The 15,046-nt window shown below is 42.0% G+C and overlaps 1 protein-coding gene across 2 annotated transcripts in view; it reads left to right on the forward strand.

Annotated features, from left to right (window-relative positions):
• Positions 1–15,046, forward strand: part of DDX46 (DEAD-box helicase 46) — a 76,402-nt gene that overhangs the window by 53,231 nt on the left and 8,125 nt on the right. Inside the window, exons 16-21 of one of the 2 annotated variants that reach the window (XM_015140860.3) lie at positions 2,341–2,534; positions 6,399–6,536; positions 6,875–7,024; positions 12,040–12,213; positions 13,117–13,335; positions 14,701–14,845. In XM_015140860.3, coding sequence (XP_014996346.1) covers positions 2,341–2,534; positions 6,399–6,536; positions 6,875–7,024; positions 12,040–12,213; positions 13,117–13,335; positions 14,701–14,845 — 1,020 coding nt within the window. 2 annotated transcript variants of the gene reach the window in all.

The following is a 15,046-nucleotide window of genomic DNA, read 5'->3' on the forward strand; positions in this document are numbered from 1 at the left end:
ACCAAGCCTGGTGAATTTTTTTGTGTTACGGGGTTTCACCATGTTGACCAGGCTGGTCTCAAGCTCCTGACCTCAGGTGATCCTCCTGCCTTGGCCTCCCAAAGTGCTGGGATTATAGGTGTGAACCTCGCCCCCACCCTCTCTGTTCTAATTTCTTTTTTTTTTTTTTTTTTTTTTTGAGACGGAGTCTCGCTCTGTCGCCCAGGTTGGAGTGCGGTGGCCGGATCTCAGCTCACTGCAAGCTCCACCTCCCAGGTTTACGCCATTCTCCTGAGTAGCTGGGACTACAGGCGCCCGCCACCTCGCCCGGCTAGTTTTTTGTATTTTTAGTAGAGACGGTGTTTCACCGTGTTAGCCAGGATGGTCTCGATCTCCTGACCTCGTGATCCGCCCGTCTCGGCCTCCCAAAGTGCTGGGATTACAGGCTTGAGCCACCGCGCCCGGCCATCTAATTTCTAATACATTAAGTATTGATAGACAAGACCTAAACTAAAGCTCTTTGGGTGTGGGTCCTTACTGATTTTAAGAGTGTAAAGACATCCTAAAGGCCGGGCGCGGTGGCTCACGCCTATAATTTCAGCACTTTGGAAGGTGGGCAGATCACCCGAGGTCAGGAGTTCAAGACCAGCCTGGCCAACATGGTGAAACCCTGTCTCTGCTAAAAATACAAAAATTAGCCAGGCATGGTGACAGTCGCCTGTAGTCCCAGCTAGTGGGGAGGCGGAGGTTGCAGTGAGCCGAGATCACGCTATTGCACTCCAGCCTGGGCAACAAGAGTGAAACTCCGTCTTTAAAAAAAAAAAAAAAAAAAAAAAAAAGGCATCCTGAAAACAGAAAGTTCGAAAAGGGCTGGTGTACAACAAGTATATTAACTCTTGGAGACTGGGATTAGGCCCATCTCCCATTTGATGTATACCTGATCATGTGTTGGGTTAGTATGTGAACAAAATTGTGGTTATTTTAAAAAGGAAGGGGGTTCATGGTTTTTGGGTTGACATCCCATATGCTGCTTCAGTTAGCATATTATACTCAATTCCAAGGAATCAATTTTGTGTGATTATGTTAGTAGTCAGGATACCTTAGGCTAAAGTAAAAGTTTTGGTATTTTTAAATTATAAACTTAAATTTATACTGATATTGATTTCATCAAATTTTCTTAGGCGATTTTTTTGGTGAAGTGTTAGATTCCAATTTCTTTGACAGTGATTCAAATACTTCCTTTAAATCAATCCTTGAAGAGTACCTTTAAAATTTTAGATAGTACTAGGACTTAATATTGGTAATTATTTACATGCTAAGCAGTTTGTATGTTAAACCCAGATTTTCTGTGAAATCTTCCATTGAAAGCATGAGTTTTAAGTTTTGAGAGTTTATCTTATTCCCTTCTCTATTACCAGAGTTTCCTGGGAACCTCATCATAAAATATTTTGTGGCTTGGGCATGTTGTAATAGAACTTACAGTATTTTATACTCTGCTTTGTCACTGGATCACTTATTTAAGAGAGACCCATTTGGGTACTTTTAAACCAGTATTCCTCAAACTTTAATTTGCGTATGATAATCACGTAAGGATTTTTTAAAATTCAGATTTTGATTTAGTAGTTTGGAGTATAACCCTAGATTCTGCATTTCCTTTTTTTTTTTTTTTTTTTTCCTGAGACAGTGTCTTTCTCTGTCGCCCAGGCTGGAGTGCAGTGGCATGATCTTGGCTCATGGCAACCTCAGCCTCCCGAGTAGCTGGGATTACAGGCATGTGCCACCACGCCCGGCTTTTATTTGTGTGTGTGTTTTTAGTAGAGACGGGGTTTCACCATGTTATCCAGGCTGGTCTCGAGCTCCTGACCTCATGATCCGCCCGCCTTGGCCTCTCAAAGTGCTGGGATTACAGGCATAAACCACCACACCTGGCCTAGATTCTGCGTTTCTAACAAGCTCCCAGGTGATGCTGCTCTGGTCCTTGGACAAAACTGAGTAACAGGGCTCTAAATAACCTACAGGAAAAGGAGAAATATCTAGCTCTTATCGATATAGGCTGAATGTTTCTGCCTTTTCTCTCTTTGGCTCCCAAACAGGTTTAAGTCAATTTCTGATATTGGGCCTTTGCAAATATAAACCTTATGTAGAAGAAAGAGGGCAATACAAGACCAGTGTTGAAATATTCATACATGAGTTAATAGCAATAACCTTTAATCTTGCCGTTAAATTTTCTTAGTGTTTTATTTTCTGTATTTTAGGAGTTGGATGTGTCAATTTGTTCTTCACTCTGAGTTTAGATTCTTGGTCAGAAGAGACGGAATATTTAATTTGAACATGTTTTACAGCTCTTTAATTTACTTGCAGGCATTGATCAATATGACAGAGATAGCATCATAAATGACTTTAAGAATGGGACCTGCAAACTTCTTGTGGCTACCTCTGTTGCTGCCCGAGGTCTAGATGTGAAACATCTGATTCTTGTAGTAAATTATAGCTGCCCCAACCATTATGAGGATTATGTACACAGAGCAGGGCGGACTGGAAGAGCAGGCAACAAGGTAAAAATAAGTTTTTTATAGTTGATCTTCATTATATTAAAATACAGGTGTTTCTTTAGTATTTCAAGGAGTAGATAATAGGAGTTATGGAGACGTTTTGAAAATCTTTAATCCACATAGTGTGAAGAGTGGTTGATGTTAATAATTTGTATACATGTACAGGTCTAAGTATTGTTCAGATTATCAGATACCTAGCTGCTCTTTATAGGCGGATCCTGTTAACAGTTTGTCTCCCCTTTTAGTTTTTCCCCTCATGCCTAGAAATTTGTATACAGATGTTCCTTGATTTATGATGGGGTTACAATGTCCCGATAAACCCATCATAAGTTGAAAATGCATTTAATATACCTGACCTACTAAACATCATAGTAGTCTAGCCTACCTTCAGCATGCTCAGAACACTTATATTAGCCCATACTTGGGCATAATCATCTAATACAAAGCCTATTTTATAATAAAGTTTTGAATATCTCATGTAATTTACTAAATACTAGAAGTGAAAAACAATGGTTGTATAGGTACTCAAAGTACAATTTCTACTGAATGCATATCACTTTTGCATCATGGTAAAGTTGAAAAATTATAAATTGAATCATTGTAAGTCAGGGACCATCTGTATACACAGACACATAAATGTTTATACTTCAGGAACATTTTGAAAAAAACATGGGATCATAAAATATACCCCTCTCCACACCTACCAATTTCTCCTACTCCCCTCTTTACCTCCCTGTCATTCATACGAATATATATTACTTGCTTTTTTGACTCACCTGTATTCTAGAAACTGTATAGGTCTAACTCATTCCTTCTAGAGGCAGCAGACTATTCTGTTGTTGGAGACATTGATTATGATATATTTAATTTTCTAACCCTGTACATTGCATAATAAAGCAATAAATAATATTTGTATGTCATAGCTTACATTAATGGATGACGTATTATCTGCCATATATAATGTCATTTTAAGTGTTTTACATATATAATGTCATTTTATCCTTACATATATAATGTCATTTTATCCTTAGAACTGTTTAAGTGTTTTACATATATGTCATTTTATCCTTAAAACTTTGCTTTGAGGCCGGGCGCGGTGGCTCAAGCCTGTAATCCCAGCACTTTGGGAGGCCGAGACGGGCGGATCACGAGGTCAGGAGATCGAGACCATCCTGGCTAACCCGGTGAAACCCCGTCTCTACTAAAAAATACAAAAAACTAGCCGGGCGAGGCGGCGGGCGCCTGTAGTCCCAGCTACTCAGGAGGCTGAGGCAGGAGAATGGCGTGAACCCGGGAGGCGGAGCTTGCAGTGAGCTGAGATCCAGCCACTGCACTCCAGCCTGGGTGACAGAGTGAGACTCCGTCTCAAAAAAAGAAAAAAAAAACAACAAAAAAAAAAACAAAAAAACTTTGCTTTGAGGTAGATGATACTACTCTATTTTATAGATGAGAAAAATTCATGCAAATAGAATTTAGCTCACCTGCTTATACACATTTAATAAGTAGTGATGGCATTTATTCTTTTAACCTATTGGGAGGAGTCAAGAATATTTTTTTGTAAAGGGCCATGTATTAAAAATTATAACCTATTTGGGCTCTGTTGCATATTCTTTCTCTCTCCTTCTCTATGTACATGTGTGTTATTGTGTGTATGTTCATAACCCTATAAAACTGTAAATACTTGTGGCCCTGTAGCAGTACAAAAGCAGACCATGGGTCAAAGGCGGTGGCTATTTAGACATTTCTGAATTAAAATCTTAAACCATGTTTTAAAATTCATAACAGTTGGCTGGGCACGGTGGCTCACGCCTGTAATCCCAGCACTTTGGGAGGCCAAAGCGGGTGGCTCACCTGAGGTCGGGAGTTTGAGAGCAGCCTGACCAACATGGAGAAACCCTGTCTCTACCAAAAAAAAAAAAATACAAAATTAGCTGGGCGTGGTGGCATATGCCTGTAATCCCAGCTACTCGGGAGGCTGAGGCAGGAGAATAGCTTGAACCCGGGAGGCAGAGGTTGCGATGAGCTGAGATTGTGCCATTGCACTCCAGCCTGGGCAACAAGAGCAAAACTGTGTCTCAAAAAAAAAAAATTGTAGCAGTTGACTGTTTGGGTCAGATTTTTTTGTTTTGTTTTGTTTTTTACATTTTTGTGGAGATAAGGTCTTGCCGTTTTTGCCCAGGCTGGCCTCAAACTCCTAGGCTCAAGCTGTCTTTCCACCTCTGCCTCCCCAAGTGCTAGGATTGCACGTGTGAGCCATTGCGCCCAGCAAGGTCATATTGTTTTGTGAAGATAGCAAACTCTAGCAAGACTCCATCTCAAAAAAAAAAAAAAAAAAGGAAAAACAAAATCAATAGGTATGACCACACAATTGTGCATTTGTGTAAAATTACATGTTTCTTTTTCTTTTCTTCTTTTTTTTTTTTTGAGACGGAGTCTCACTCTGCCGCCCAGGCTGGAGTGCAGTGGCCGGATCTCAGCTCACTGCAAGCTCCGCCTCCCGGGTTTACGCCATTCTCCTGCCTCAGCCTCCCGAGTAGCTGGGACTACAGGCGCCCGCCACCTCGCCCGGCTAGTTTTTTGTATTTTTTAGTAGAGACGGGGTTTCACCGGGTTAGCCAGGATGGTCTCGATCTCCTGACCTCGTGATCCGCCCGTCTCGGCCTCCCAAAGTGCTGGGATTACAGGCTTGAGCCACCACGCCCGGCCTTCTTCTTTTTTTTTTTTCTTGAGATGGAGTTTCACTCTTGTCACCCAGGCTGGAGTGCATTGGTGCCATCTCAGCTCACTGCAACCTCTGCCTCCCAGGGTCAAGCGATTCTCCTGCGTCAGCCTCCCAAGCAGCTGGGATTACAGGCGTGCACCACCACACTTGGCTCAATTTTTTTTTTTTTGAGACGGAGTCTCGCTCTGTCGCCCAGGCTGGAGTGCAATGGCCGGATCTCAGCTCACTGCAAGCTCCGCCTCCCGGGTTCACGCCATTCTCCTGCCTCAGCCTCCCGAGTAGCTGGGACTACAGGCACCTGCCAGTTTGCCGGCTAGTTTTTTGTATTTTTAGTAGAGACGGGGTTTCACCGTGTTAGCCAGGATGGTCTTGATCTCCTGACCTCGTGATCTGCCCGTCTTGGCCTCCCAAAGTGCTGGGATTGCAGGCTTGAGCCACCGCGCCCGGCAATTTTTTTTTGTTTTTAGTAGAGATGGGGTTTCACCATGTTGGTCAGGCTGGTCTAGAACTTCTGACCTCAAATGATCCATCCCCTTTGGCCTCCCAAAGTGCTGGGATTACAGGCGTGAGCCACTGTGTCCAGCCAATTGCATATATTTCTACCTCTGTATAAAGAAATTAGAAATTTTCTAGTTTGCTTGTGTTATTTTAAAATATTAAACTTGGGCTGGGCATGATGGCTTGTGCCTGTAATTCCAGCACTTTGGGAGGCCGAGGCGGGTGGATCACCTGAGACCAGCCTGGCCGACATGGTGATACCCCGTCTCTAATAAAAGTACAAAAAATTATCTGGGCATAGTGGCAGGCGCCTATAATCCCAGCTACTCGGAAGGCTGAGGCAGGAGAATAGCTTGAACCCGGGAGGCAGAGGTTGCAGTGAGCTGAAACTGCACCACTGCACTCCAGCCTGGGCAACAGAGCGAGACTCCATCTCAAAAAATAAAAAATAAATAAATAAAAATTAAACTTGGATATTTCACTTTGAACCATTGAGTAATTTAGTAAGACTCTTTTGTGACTTTTAAAATTCTGCAGTAATGTTGTCAATCTCGAGGTTTTATTAAGTGGATCAGATTTTATCTTGTGATGTAAGTAGGATACATCTTGTTAGTGTCTAATAATTGCACTTTTTCATCATTCATTAGGGTTATGCTTATACTTTTATCACAGAAGATCAAGCTCGCTATGCTGGTGACATAATTAAAGCTCTTGAATTGTCAGGGACCGCAGTACCTCCTGATTTAGAGAAACTGTGGAGTGATTTCAAAGATCAACAGAAAGCTGTGAGTTTTTTAACCCATGTCACTCTTTTAGAAATCATTAATGTGACTAAACCTTGATTATTTAATTCTTGGAAATCTTTTTTACTTAATACTTGGAAATTTTGATAGTACTGTTTTTATTTCTCTTCAGAGAGGGAAAAATGAAAGCTAAAATCCTATCTTTTTCTTGAACTTAGTATTTTGTGGTGTCTATGTAGAGCTCTTAGTTTATCTTACATGCTGGATGAACTGTTTTTATTACATTGACATACACCACCTTGAAAAATATTTAATTAGTATGAATTCCTAAACATTAAAGTTATTACTATGAGATTAACTTTGTTTTCTTTCTTTGAAAGGAGGGGAAAATAATTAAAAAGAGTAGTGGGTTCTCTGGTAAGGGATTCAAGTTTGATGAAACAGAACAAGCTTTGGCTAATGAGAGGAAGAAGTTACAAAAAGCAGCTCTTGGTCTGCAAGATTCAGATGATGAGGATGCTGCAGTTGACGTAAGTACTGTTGTTCTCTCATTCTTAACTGAAGCAGTTATTTCTTTTGTACTGGAGGTCTTGCCATATGCTTATCAAGATAGACAATCATTGGAAATCTTCTTTACAAGAGGATGGTTCCAGAATAGTTTTGGAAAAATCTGCCTAGTGCATACCAATACCCCTCCTCTCAATATATAGACCACTCATTAGCACTTCAAAGGATGTGAAAGTCTTTTTTTTTTTTTTTTTTTGAGATGGAGTTTCGCTCTGTTGCCCAGGCTGGAGTACAGTGGTGTGATCTCCACTCATTGTAACCTCTGCCTCCCAGGTTCAAGCAGTTCTCCTGCTTCAGCCTCCTGAGTAGCTGGGATTACAGGCGTCCGCCATCACGCCCGGCTAATTTTTGTAGTTTTAGTAGAGACAGGGTTTCACCTTCTTGGCCAGGGTGGTCTCAGACTCCTGACCTCAAGCGGTCCACCCTCCTCGGCCTCCCAAAGTGCTGGGATTACAGGTGTGTGCCACCTCACCCAGCCATGGATGTGAAAAGTCTTTAAGGAATCTTGTTTAACTTTGTTAAACCCAGAAGTTCCCCAACATATCTGATCACAGAACACTTTTGGACATATCATGTTAAATAAATTTAAGTTCAGAAAACAATGTTGGAAATCAGGAATTCAATCTGATCTTGTCATTAGGAAATGGACTCCAAGACAAGATGTTAGGTCCAGGACCACAGTGGGAGTTACAGTCAGGACCAGAACCCAGGTGTCCTATTAACCTTAAGCCATTTCTTTCTAGGATACCATACTAGTTCAAAAAATTAGCCCGGTGTGTCTTGCTCTGTCACCCAGGCTGGACTGCAGTGGCACAGTCTCAGTTCATTGCAACTTCTGCCTCCTGGGTTCAAGTGATTCTCCTGTTTCAGTCTCCTGGGTAGCTGGGATTACAGGCACCCGCCACCACACTGGGCTGATTTTTGTATTTTTAGTGGAGATGGGGTTTCACTGTGTTGTCCAGGCTGGTCTCAAACCCCTGACCTCAGGTGGTCCACCCACCTTGGCCTCCCATAGTGCTGGGATTATAGGTGTGAGCCACTGTGCCTGGCTAATAAAGTCTTTTTTTTTTTTTTTTTTTTTTTTAAGACAGAGTCTCACTCTGTCACCAGGCTGGAGTGCAGTGGCTCAATCTCGGCTCACTGCAACCTCCACCTCCCGAGTTCAAGCAATTTTCCTGCCTCAGACTCCCGAGTAACTGGGATGACAGGCATGCGCCCCATGCCTGGCTTATTTTTTTTTGTATTTTTACTAAAGATGGGATGTCATGATGTTGGCCAGGATAATCTTGATCTTTTGACTTCGTGATCCGCCCGCCTTGGCCTTCCAAAGTCTTCGGATTCACCTGGCCAAATTTCATTTTTTTAATTTATCTGTGACCATGTAACAAATCAAAACTTAACAGGTTAAAGCAATAAACATTTATTATCACATAGTTCCTGCGGGCCAGGAAATCAGGAGCAGTTTAGTCAGGTAGTTCTGGCTTAGGCGCTCATGGGATTGCAGTCATCTGCAGGCTTGACTGTTGCTGGATGATCTGTTTCCAAGATGGCTCATTCACTTTGATGTTGATAGGATGCCTCACAGTTTTTCACCACTTTGCCTGTCCTTACGCACGTGGCAGATGGCTTTCCCCACAGTGAGTGATCCAAGAGAGAGAGCAAAGAGAAAGCTTTTTAGTGCTTTTTATGACTAGTCTCTGAAATTATACAGTCACTTCCACTTTATTCTTTGTGGAGTTTGTTTTTCTCTTGTTTGTTTTGTTTTGGAGACAGAGTCTGACTCTGTTGCCCAGGCTGGAGTGTAAGTGGTGCGAACTCAGCTCACTGCAGCCTCTGACTCCTGGGCTCTAGCAATCTTCCCACCTCAACCTCCTGAATAGCTGGTACTATAGGTGCACCACCATGCCCTGTTAATATATATTTTAAAATGTATTTTAGAGTTGAGGTCTCATTATATTGCCTAGGCTGGTCTCAAATTCCTGGGCTCAAGTGATCCTCCTGCCTCAGCCTCCCAAAGTGGTGGTATTACAAACATGAGCCACCATGCCCAGCCTACTTTATTGTATTAGAAGGAAGTCATTAAGTCCAGCCCACACTCAGGAAAAAAGACTATTAAATAATTTGTAGCCATGTTTTAAAAACACCTGTCACTTTTTGACATTATGGTAGTTTTATCTGTGATTTTAGTTGCTGTAGGTTAACCACAGTCTGAAACTATTACAGTGTTTTGAGACCACATTCATATAACTTTTATTACAGTATATTGTTATAATTGTCCTATTTTATTGTTGTTAATCTCTTACTGTACCTAATTTATAAATTAAACTTTATCATAGGTATGTATGTATAGGAAAAAAACAATGTATGTCAGTGCGGTACTATCTGTGTTTTTAGGCATCTACTGAGGTTCTTGGAATGTATCCCATGTGTATAAGGGAAAACTGCAGTATTTTTAACTGTTTTTTAAAATCTCATGATAACATATGGTGATTGTTTCTTTGGGTGTTAAAATAACATATAATTTTATGAAAAATGTAAACAGTACTTAACATGAATAAAATCAACAGTAAGGTTAGCGTTACCAGCTAGCATTGTATACTTCCTCCATTCCTGATTTTATGAATTTGTTCAGATTGTAATACCATGAATGCTATTTAATTTAAAACAGTTTTACTCAGGTAAATGTTGAGTTTTAAAACTAGTTGATAACTAACCCCCTGCTGGTGTTTTTTGGGGGTTTTGTTTTGTTTTGTTTTTATGAGACAGGATCTCACTCTGTCAACCAGGCTGGAGTACAGTGGTGTGATCTTGGCTCACTGTAGCCTCGACCTCCTGGGCTCAGGTGATTCTCCACCTTAGCCTTCTGAATATCTAGGACTACAGGTATGTGCCACCATGCCTGGTTAACTTTTATATTTTTGTAGAGACAAGGTTTCGCCATGTTGCCCAGGCTGGTCTTGAACTCCTGGGCTCGAGTAATCCTCCTGCCTTGGACTCCCAAAATGCTGGGATTATAGATATGAGCCATTATGCCTGGCCATAACTAAAACCCTTTAATAGGTAATAAATGTTTTTTTTTTTTTTTTTTTTTTTTTTAAGACGGAGTCTCGCTCTGTCCCCCAGGCTGGAGCATAGTGGCCGGATCTCAGCTCACTGCAAGCTCCGCCTCCTGGGTTTACGCCATTCTCCTGCCTCAGCCTCCCGAGTAGCTGGGACTACAGGCGCCCGCCACCTCGCCCGGCTAGTTTTTTGTATTTTTAGTAGAGACGGGGTTTCACGGTGTTAGCCAGGATGGTCTCGATCTCCTGACCTCGTGATCCGCCCGTCTCGGCCTCCCAAAGTGCTGGGATTACAGGCTTGAGCCACTGCGCCCGGCCTTTTTGTATTTTTTTTTTTAGTAGAGACGGGGTTTCACCGTGTTAGCCAGGATGGTCTTGATCTCCTGACCTCGTGATCCGCCCGTCTCAGCCTCCCAAAGTGCTGGGATTACAGGCTTGAGCCACCGCGCCCGGCCCAATAAATGTTTTAAGAAGAATCTAAGGCTGGGTGTGGTGGCTCCTGGCCTGTAATCCCAACACTTTGGAAGGCCAAGATGGGAGGATAGCTTGAGTCCAGGAGTTCAAGACCCTCCTAGACAACATAGTGAGACCCTGTCTCTATAAAAAGTTGTTTAAAAATTAGCTGGACATGATAGTGCACGCTGTGGTCCTAGCTACTTGGGAGGCCGAGGTGTGAGGAGCCTTTGAGCCTGGGAGTTAGAGGCAACCCTGTCTCAAAAAAATACAAAAGCTAAATGCACTGTTTTTATTTCAGTAAAAGAGCGTTGTAAATTAACCAGTTGATTTTTAAGCCCTAAATAAGCTTTTCTGTGCATTTGAGATCTAGAAGATACAGCTTTATTAATCTAATGTAAATTTTTGAAGGGGCTTGTATTTCTGTAGTCAGTGATGTCAGTAGTCATTGTTGGGCAAAAGACATTTTTAAAAAGAAATGCACATAGCAGGCCAGGAGCGGTGGCTCACGCCTGTAATCCCAGCACTTTGAGAGGCTGAGGCGGGCAGATCACGAGGTCAGGAGATCGAGACCATCCTGGCCAACATGGTTTCCGTCTCTACTAAAAATTCAAAAAATTCGCTGGGCGTGGTGGCGGGCGCCTGTAGTCCTGGCTACTCTGGAGGCTGAGGCGAGAGAATGGCATGAACCCGGGAGGGGGAGCTTGCAGTGAGCTGAGATCACGCCACTACACTCCAGCCTGGGTGACAGAGTGAGACTCCGTCTCAAAAAAAAAAAAAAAAAAGGAAATGCACATAGCAGTAGGGCTCACGTGTTAAAGCAAAGCTTTCATCATGGCACTTGCCTTGATGGGGAAACAACCTGCATTTCTTTGCTTTCTTGATTCAAAGGGATAAGGGAATAAGCCTTTTCTGGTTCAGTTAGCCAGTTTTTAAGGCAAATCCAGTTGGATTTTATGGGTTGGGAAGAGTTTTGAGAGCTTTGCCTTAGGAACATGTTATACCACTCCCCCTGAGAATTATTGACTATATTTTTAGTTGGCCACTGACCTTGAGTTATAGCCCTTTTTCCAGCCTCTTTCATTGCAGTATAATTTGGTCTCAAGGCCTGAGCCCTGGGGCAAGTCAGCTGCATCGTATTGGCTGTTCTGTCTTGACAGCACATGTTTCCTCATCTATTGAACAAGGATGAAGTTTCTGATCCTCTTAGGAGTCTGATGACGTGGTTCATGCAGTGTTGTTTCTCTGTTTTCTATTTTTCTCCCCACCATAGACGAAAATGAAACGTGACTTTTAACAAATAGGTGGTATATTATCCCACTGATCTGTGTGGTGGGATTTGTATAAATACAACTATCTGATTCCAGCCTTTTGGTGGAAACATTCCTTATTTATTTCTGTAGAATAACTTAATTTGGTATTTCTAGTTCAGTTTTTTACTAGTCCTTTTTTTCCTTTTGATCTAGATTGATGAGCAAATTGAAAGCATGTTTAATTCAAAGAAGAGAGTAAAGGATATGGCTGCTCCTGGAACATCAAGTGTTCCTGCTCCAACTGCAGGAAATGCTGAGAAATTAGAAATTGCTAAGAGATTGGCTCTCAGAATCAATGCCCAGAAGAATTTGGGCATCGAGTCTCAGGTATTAAGTAATTTGTTCCAAGTCTCAGTCAATACTTTTAAGAAGTTCTTTGATTTTACTTTTCAGGAATTATGTTGAGCACAAGTAAACAAATTGTCCTAGACATTGAGTTTGTGAGAATTTAACATTCTCAATACAGAGCTTTTTGATAATTGCATTTGGATGATTTCTCTAGTGCTATTAACTGAGGACTTTATGCCAATTCTAGAATTTCTGTTAGCCATAGGTAGTTTTATAGAGTAGTATTCTGATGGGTCTTAACAAAATCTTAAAGACGTATTAATAATTCTCTTTTTCTTTCTTTATCTGCTTTTGTTGGGTAGGTTATTGGGCACACAACTCCCTGGATATACAAACACCCAGTTACATGACAAATTAATATGGGCTTAAACAATGGAGAAACGTGATTTTTAAATATTTCACATGTTATCTTTTTCTTGGAAGCTTATTTGTTATTTTGAAGCTTTTGAGACTCATTAGCTATAATGTTTGTAATGTTGGGTTGGGTCATAGAGATGAAGGAGCTCAGTGATGGTAGTAGTACAGACATTCAAATTCGAAGGGAACTCCTAGGAGTTAGAGTATGCAGATGATTTTGGAAATATTTACTGTGTCTGACATCAAGAGTTAGCTAATTATCAACTACATCTCTATAATCTAGTAGAATATTTAATAGAGAGTTGAATGTTCTCCAGTTTTCTTATCCACAGGGAGATACTTTAAACTATATTATAAATATATATTGCTAAATCACACATATCAATGAGACTATGCCTTAGAAAGGTGTTTATTTATTAAACTTGCATACAAAGTTAGTAGCTTTTCAGAGAATAATTTGTGGTGGGGTCCCTACTCTTGTCTCTGCCCTCATTTGAGATTTAACTAAGTCTTCTTTAACTATAGGATGTGATGCAACAGGCCACCAATGCAATTCTTAGAGGTGGCACCATTCTGGCTCCCACTGTTTCAGCAAAAACCATTGCAGAACAACTTGCCGAAAAGATCAATGCCAAGCTCAATTATGTGCCTTTAGAGAAACAAGAAGAAGAGAGACAGGATGGTGGACAGAATGAATCTTTTAAGAGATATGAAGAAGAATTAGAGATCAATGACTTCCCACAGGCAAGTAACAGGTTTAAACCTTTTTTTATTGTGAAGTAGAAACTCTTTTGAGATGGAGTCTCACTCTTTCACCCAGGCTGGAGTGCGATTGCCGGATCTCAGCTCACTGCAAGCTCCGCCTCCCGGGTTCACGCCATTCTCCTGCCTCAGCCTCCCGAGTAGCTGGGACTACAGGTGCCTGCCACCTCGCCCGGCTAGTTTTTTGTATTTTTTAGTAGAGACGGGGTTTCACCGGGTTAGCCAGGATGGTCTCGATCTCCTGACCTCGTGATCCGCCCGTCTCGGCCTCCCAAAGTGCTGAGATTACGGGCTTGAGCCACCACGCTCGGCGAAACTCTTCTTTAGGAGGAAAAATCTCATCTTTAAAACCCATGAACATTTTAGTAGCTCTTTCACTTTTTACCTAAACGAAGGATATAACAATAGAAATTTGATTTTTATGAATATGTTCAAGGTACATTAGGCTCTAAATGAACTTATGATGCAGGTATGTATTAATAATGATCTTTGTTTTTTTTTGTTTTTTTGAGACGGAGTTTTGCTCTTACTGCCTAGGCTGGAGTACAATGGTGCGATCTTGACTCACCACAACCTCTGCCTCCGGGTTCAAGCGATTCTCCTCCCTCAGCCTCCCGAGTAGCTGGGATTACAGGCATGCGCCACCATGCCCAGCTAATTTTTGTATTTTTAATAGAGACGGGGTTTCACCCTGTTGATCAGGCTGGTCTCAAACTCCTGACCTTAGGTCATCTGCCCACCTCGGCCTCCCAAAGTGCCGGGATTACAGGCATGCACCACCACGCCTGAGTAATTTTTGTATTTTTAGTAGAGATGGAGTTTCTCCATGTTGGTCAGCCTGGTCTCGAACTCCTGACCTCAGGTGATCCGCCATCTTAACCTCCCAAAGTGCTGGAATTACAGGCGTGAGCCACCACGCCCGGCCAATAGTGATCTCAGTATTGACCATAGGGCCGGGCATGGTGGCTCTCACCTAGGAATCTCAGCGCTTTGGGAGGCTAAGGTGGGCGGATCACCTGAGGTTGGGAGTTCGAGACCAGCCTGACCAACATGGAGAAATGCCATCTCTACTAAAAATACAAAAGTTAACCTGATGTGGTGGTGCATACATGTAATCCCAGCTACTCGGGAGGCTGAGGCGGAAAATCGCTTGAACCCGGGAGGCAGAGGTTGCAGTGAGCTGAGATTGCGCCATTGCACTCCAGCCCAGGCAACAAGACCGAAACTCTGTCTCAAAAAAAAATACTGACCGTAATATGATACCAGCCAGCCTAGTCATTGTCAGCACTCCTGGATTTTTTTGTCCTGTTGTGAAGTGGTTTTTCTTTTCCTTACCTTTTCTTTTAGACTGCTAGGTGGAAAGTTACCTCTAAGGAAGCTCTGCAGAGGATCAGTGAATACTCTGAAGCCGCAATTACAATCAGAGGAACATACTTCCCTCCTGGTAAAGAACCCAAGGAAGGCGAGCGGAAGATTTACTTGGCTATTGAAAGTATGTATTGTTGGTTGTTTCAATCTTGAATTTAGATCAAGGTTAATGTAGATGTAATAAACACAAAGAGCATGCGAGGTAAATTCTAGAGAGAACTGGAAGTAAGGAACACCTCTGAAAAAAAAAATCTCATGACATTTGAGGTCTTTATTTAGAAGAATTTCAGTACACATGCAAAGGTCAATGATCTGTTTGTGAGAC

The sequence above is a fragment of the Macaca mulatta genome, chromosome 6 (genome assembly GCF_049350105.2).
Source record: "Macaca mulatta isolate MMU2019108-1 chromosome 6, T2T-MMU8v2.0, whole genome shotgun sequence".
NCBI lineage: Eukaryota > Metazoa > Chordata > Mammalia > Primates > Cercopithecidae > Macaca > Macaca mulatta.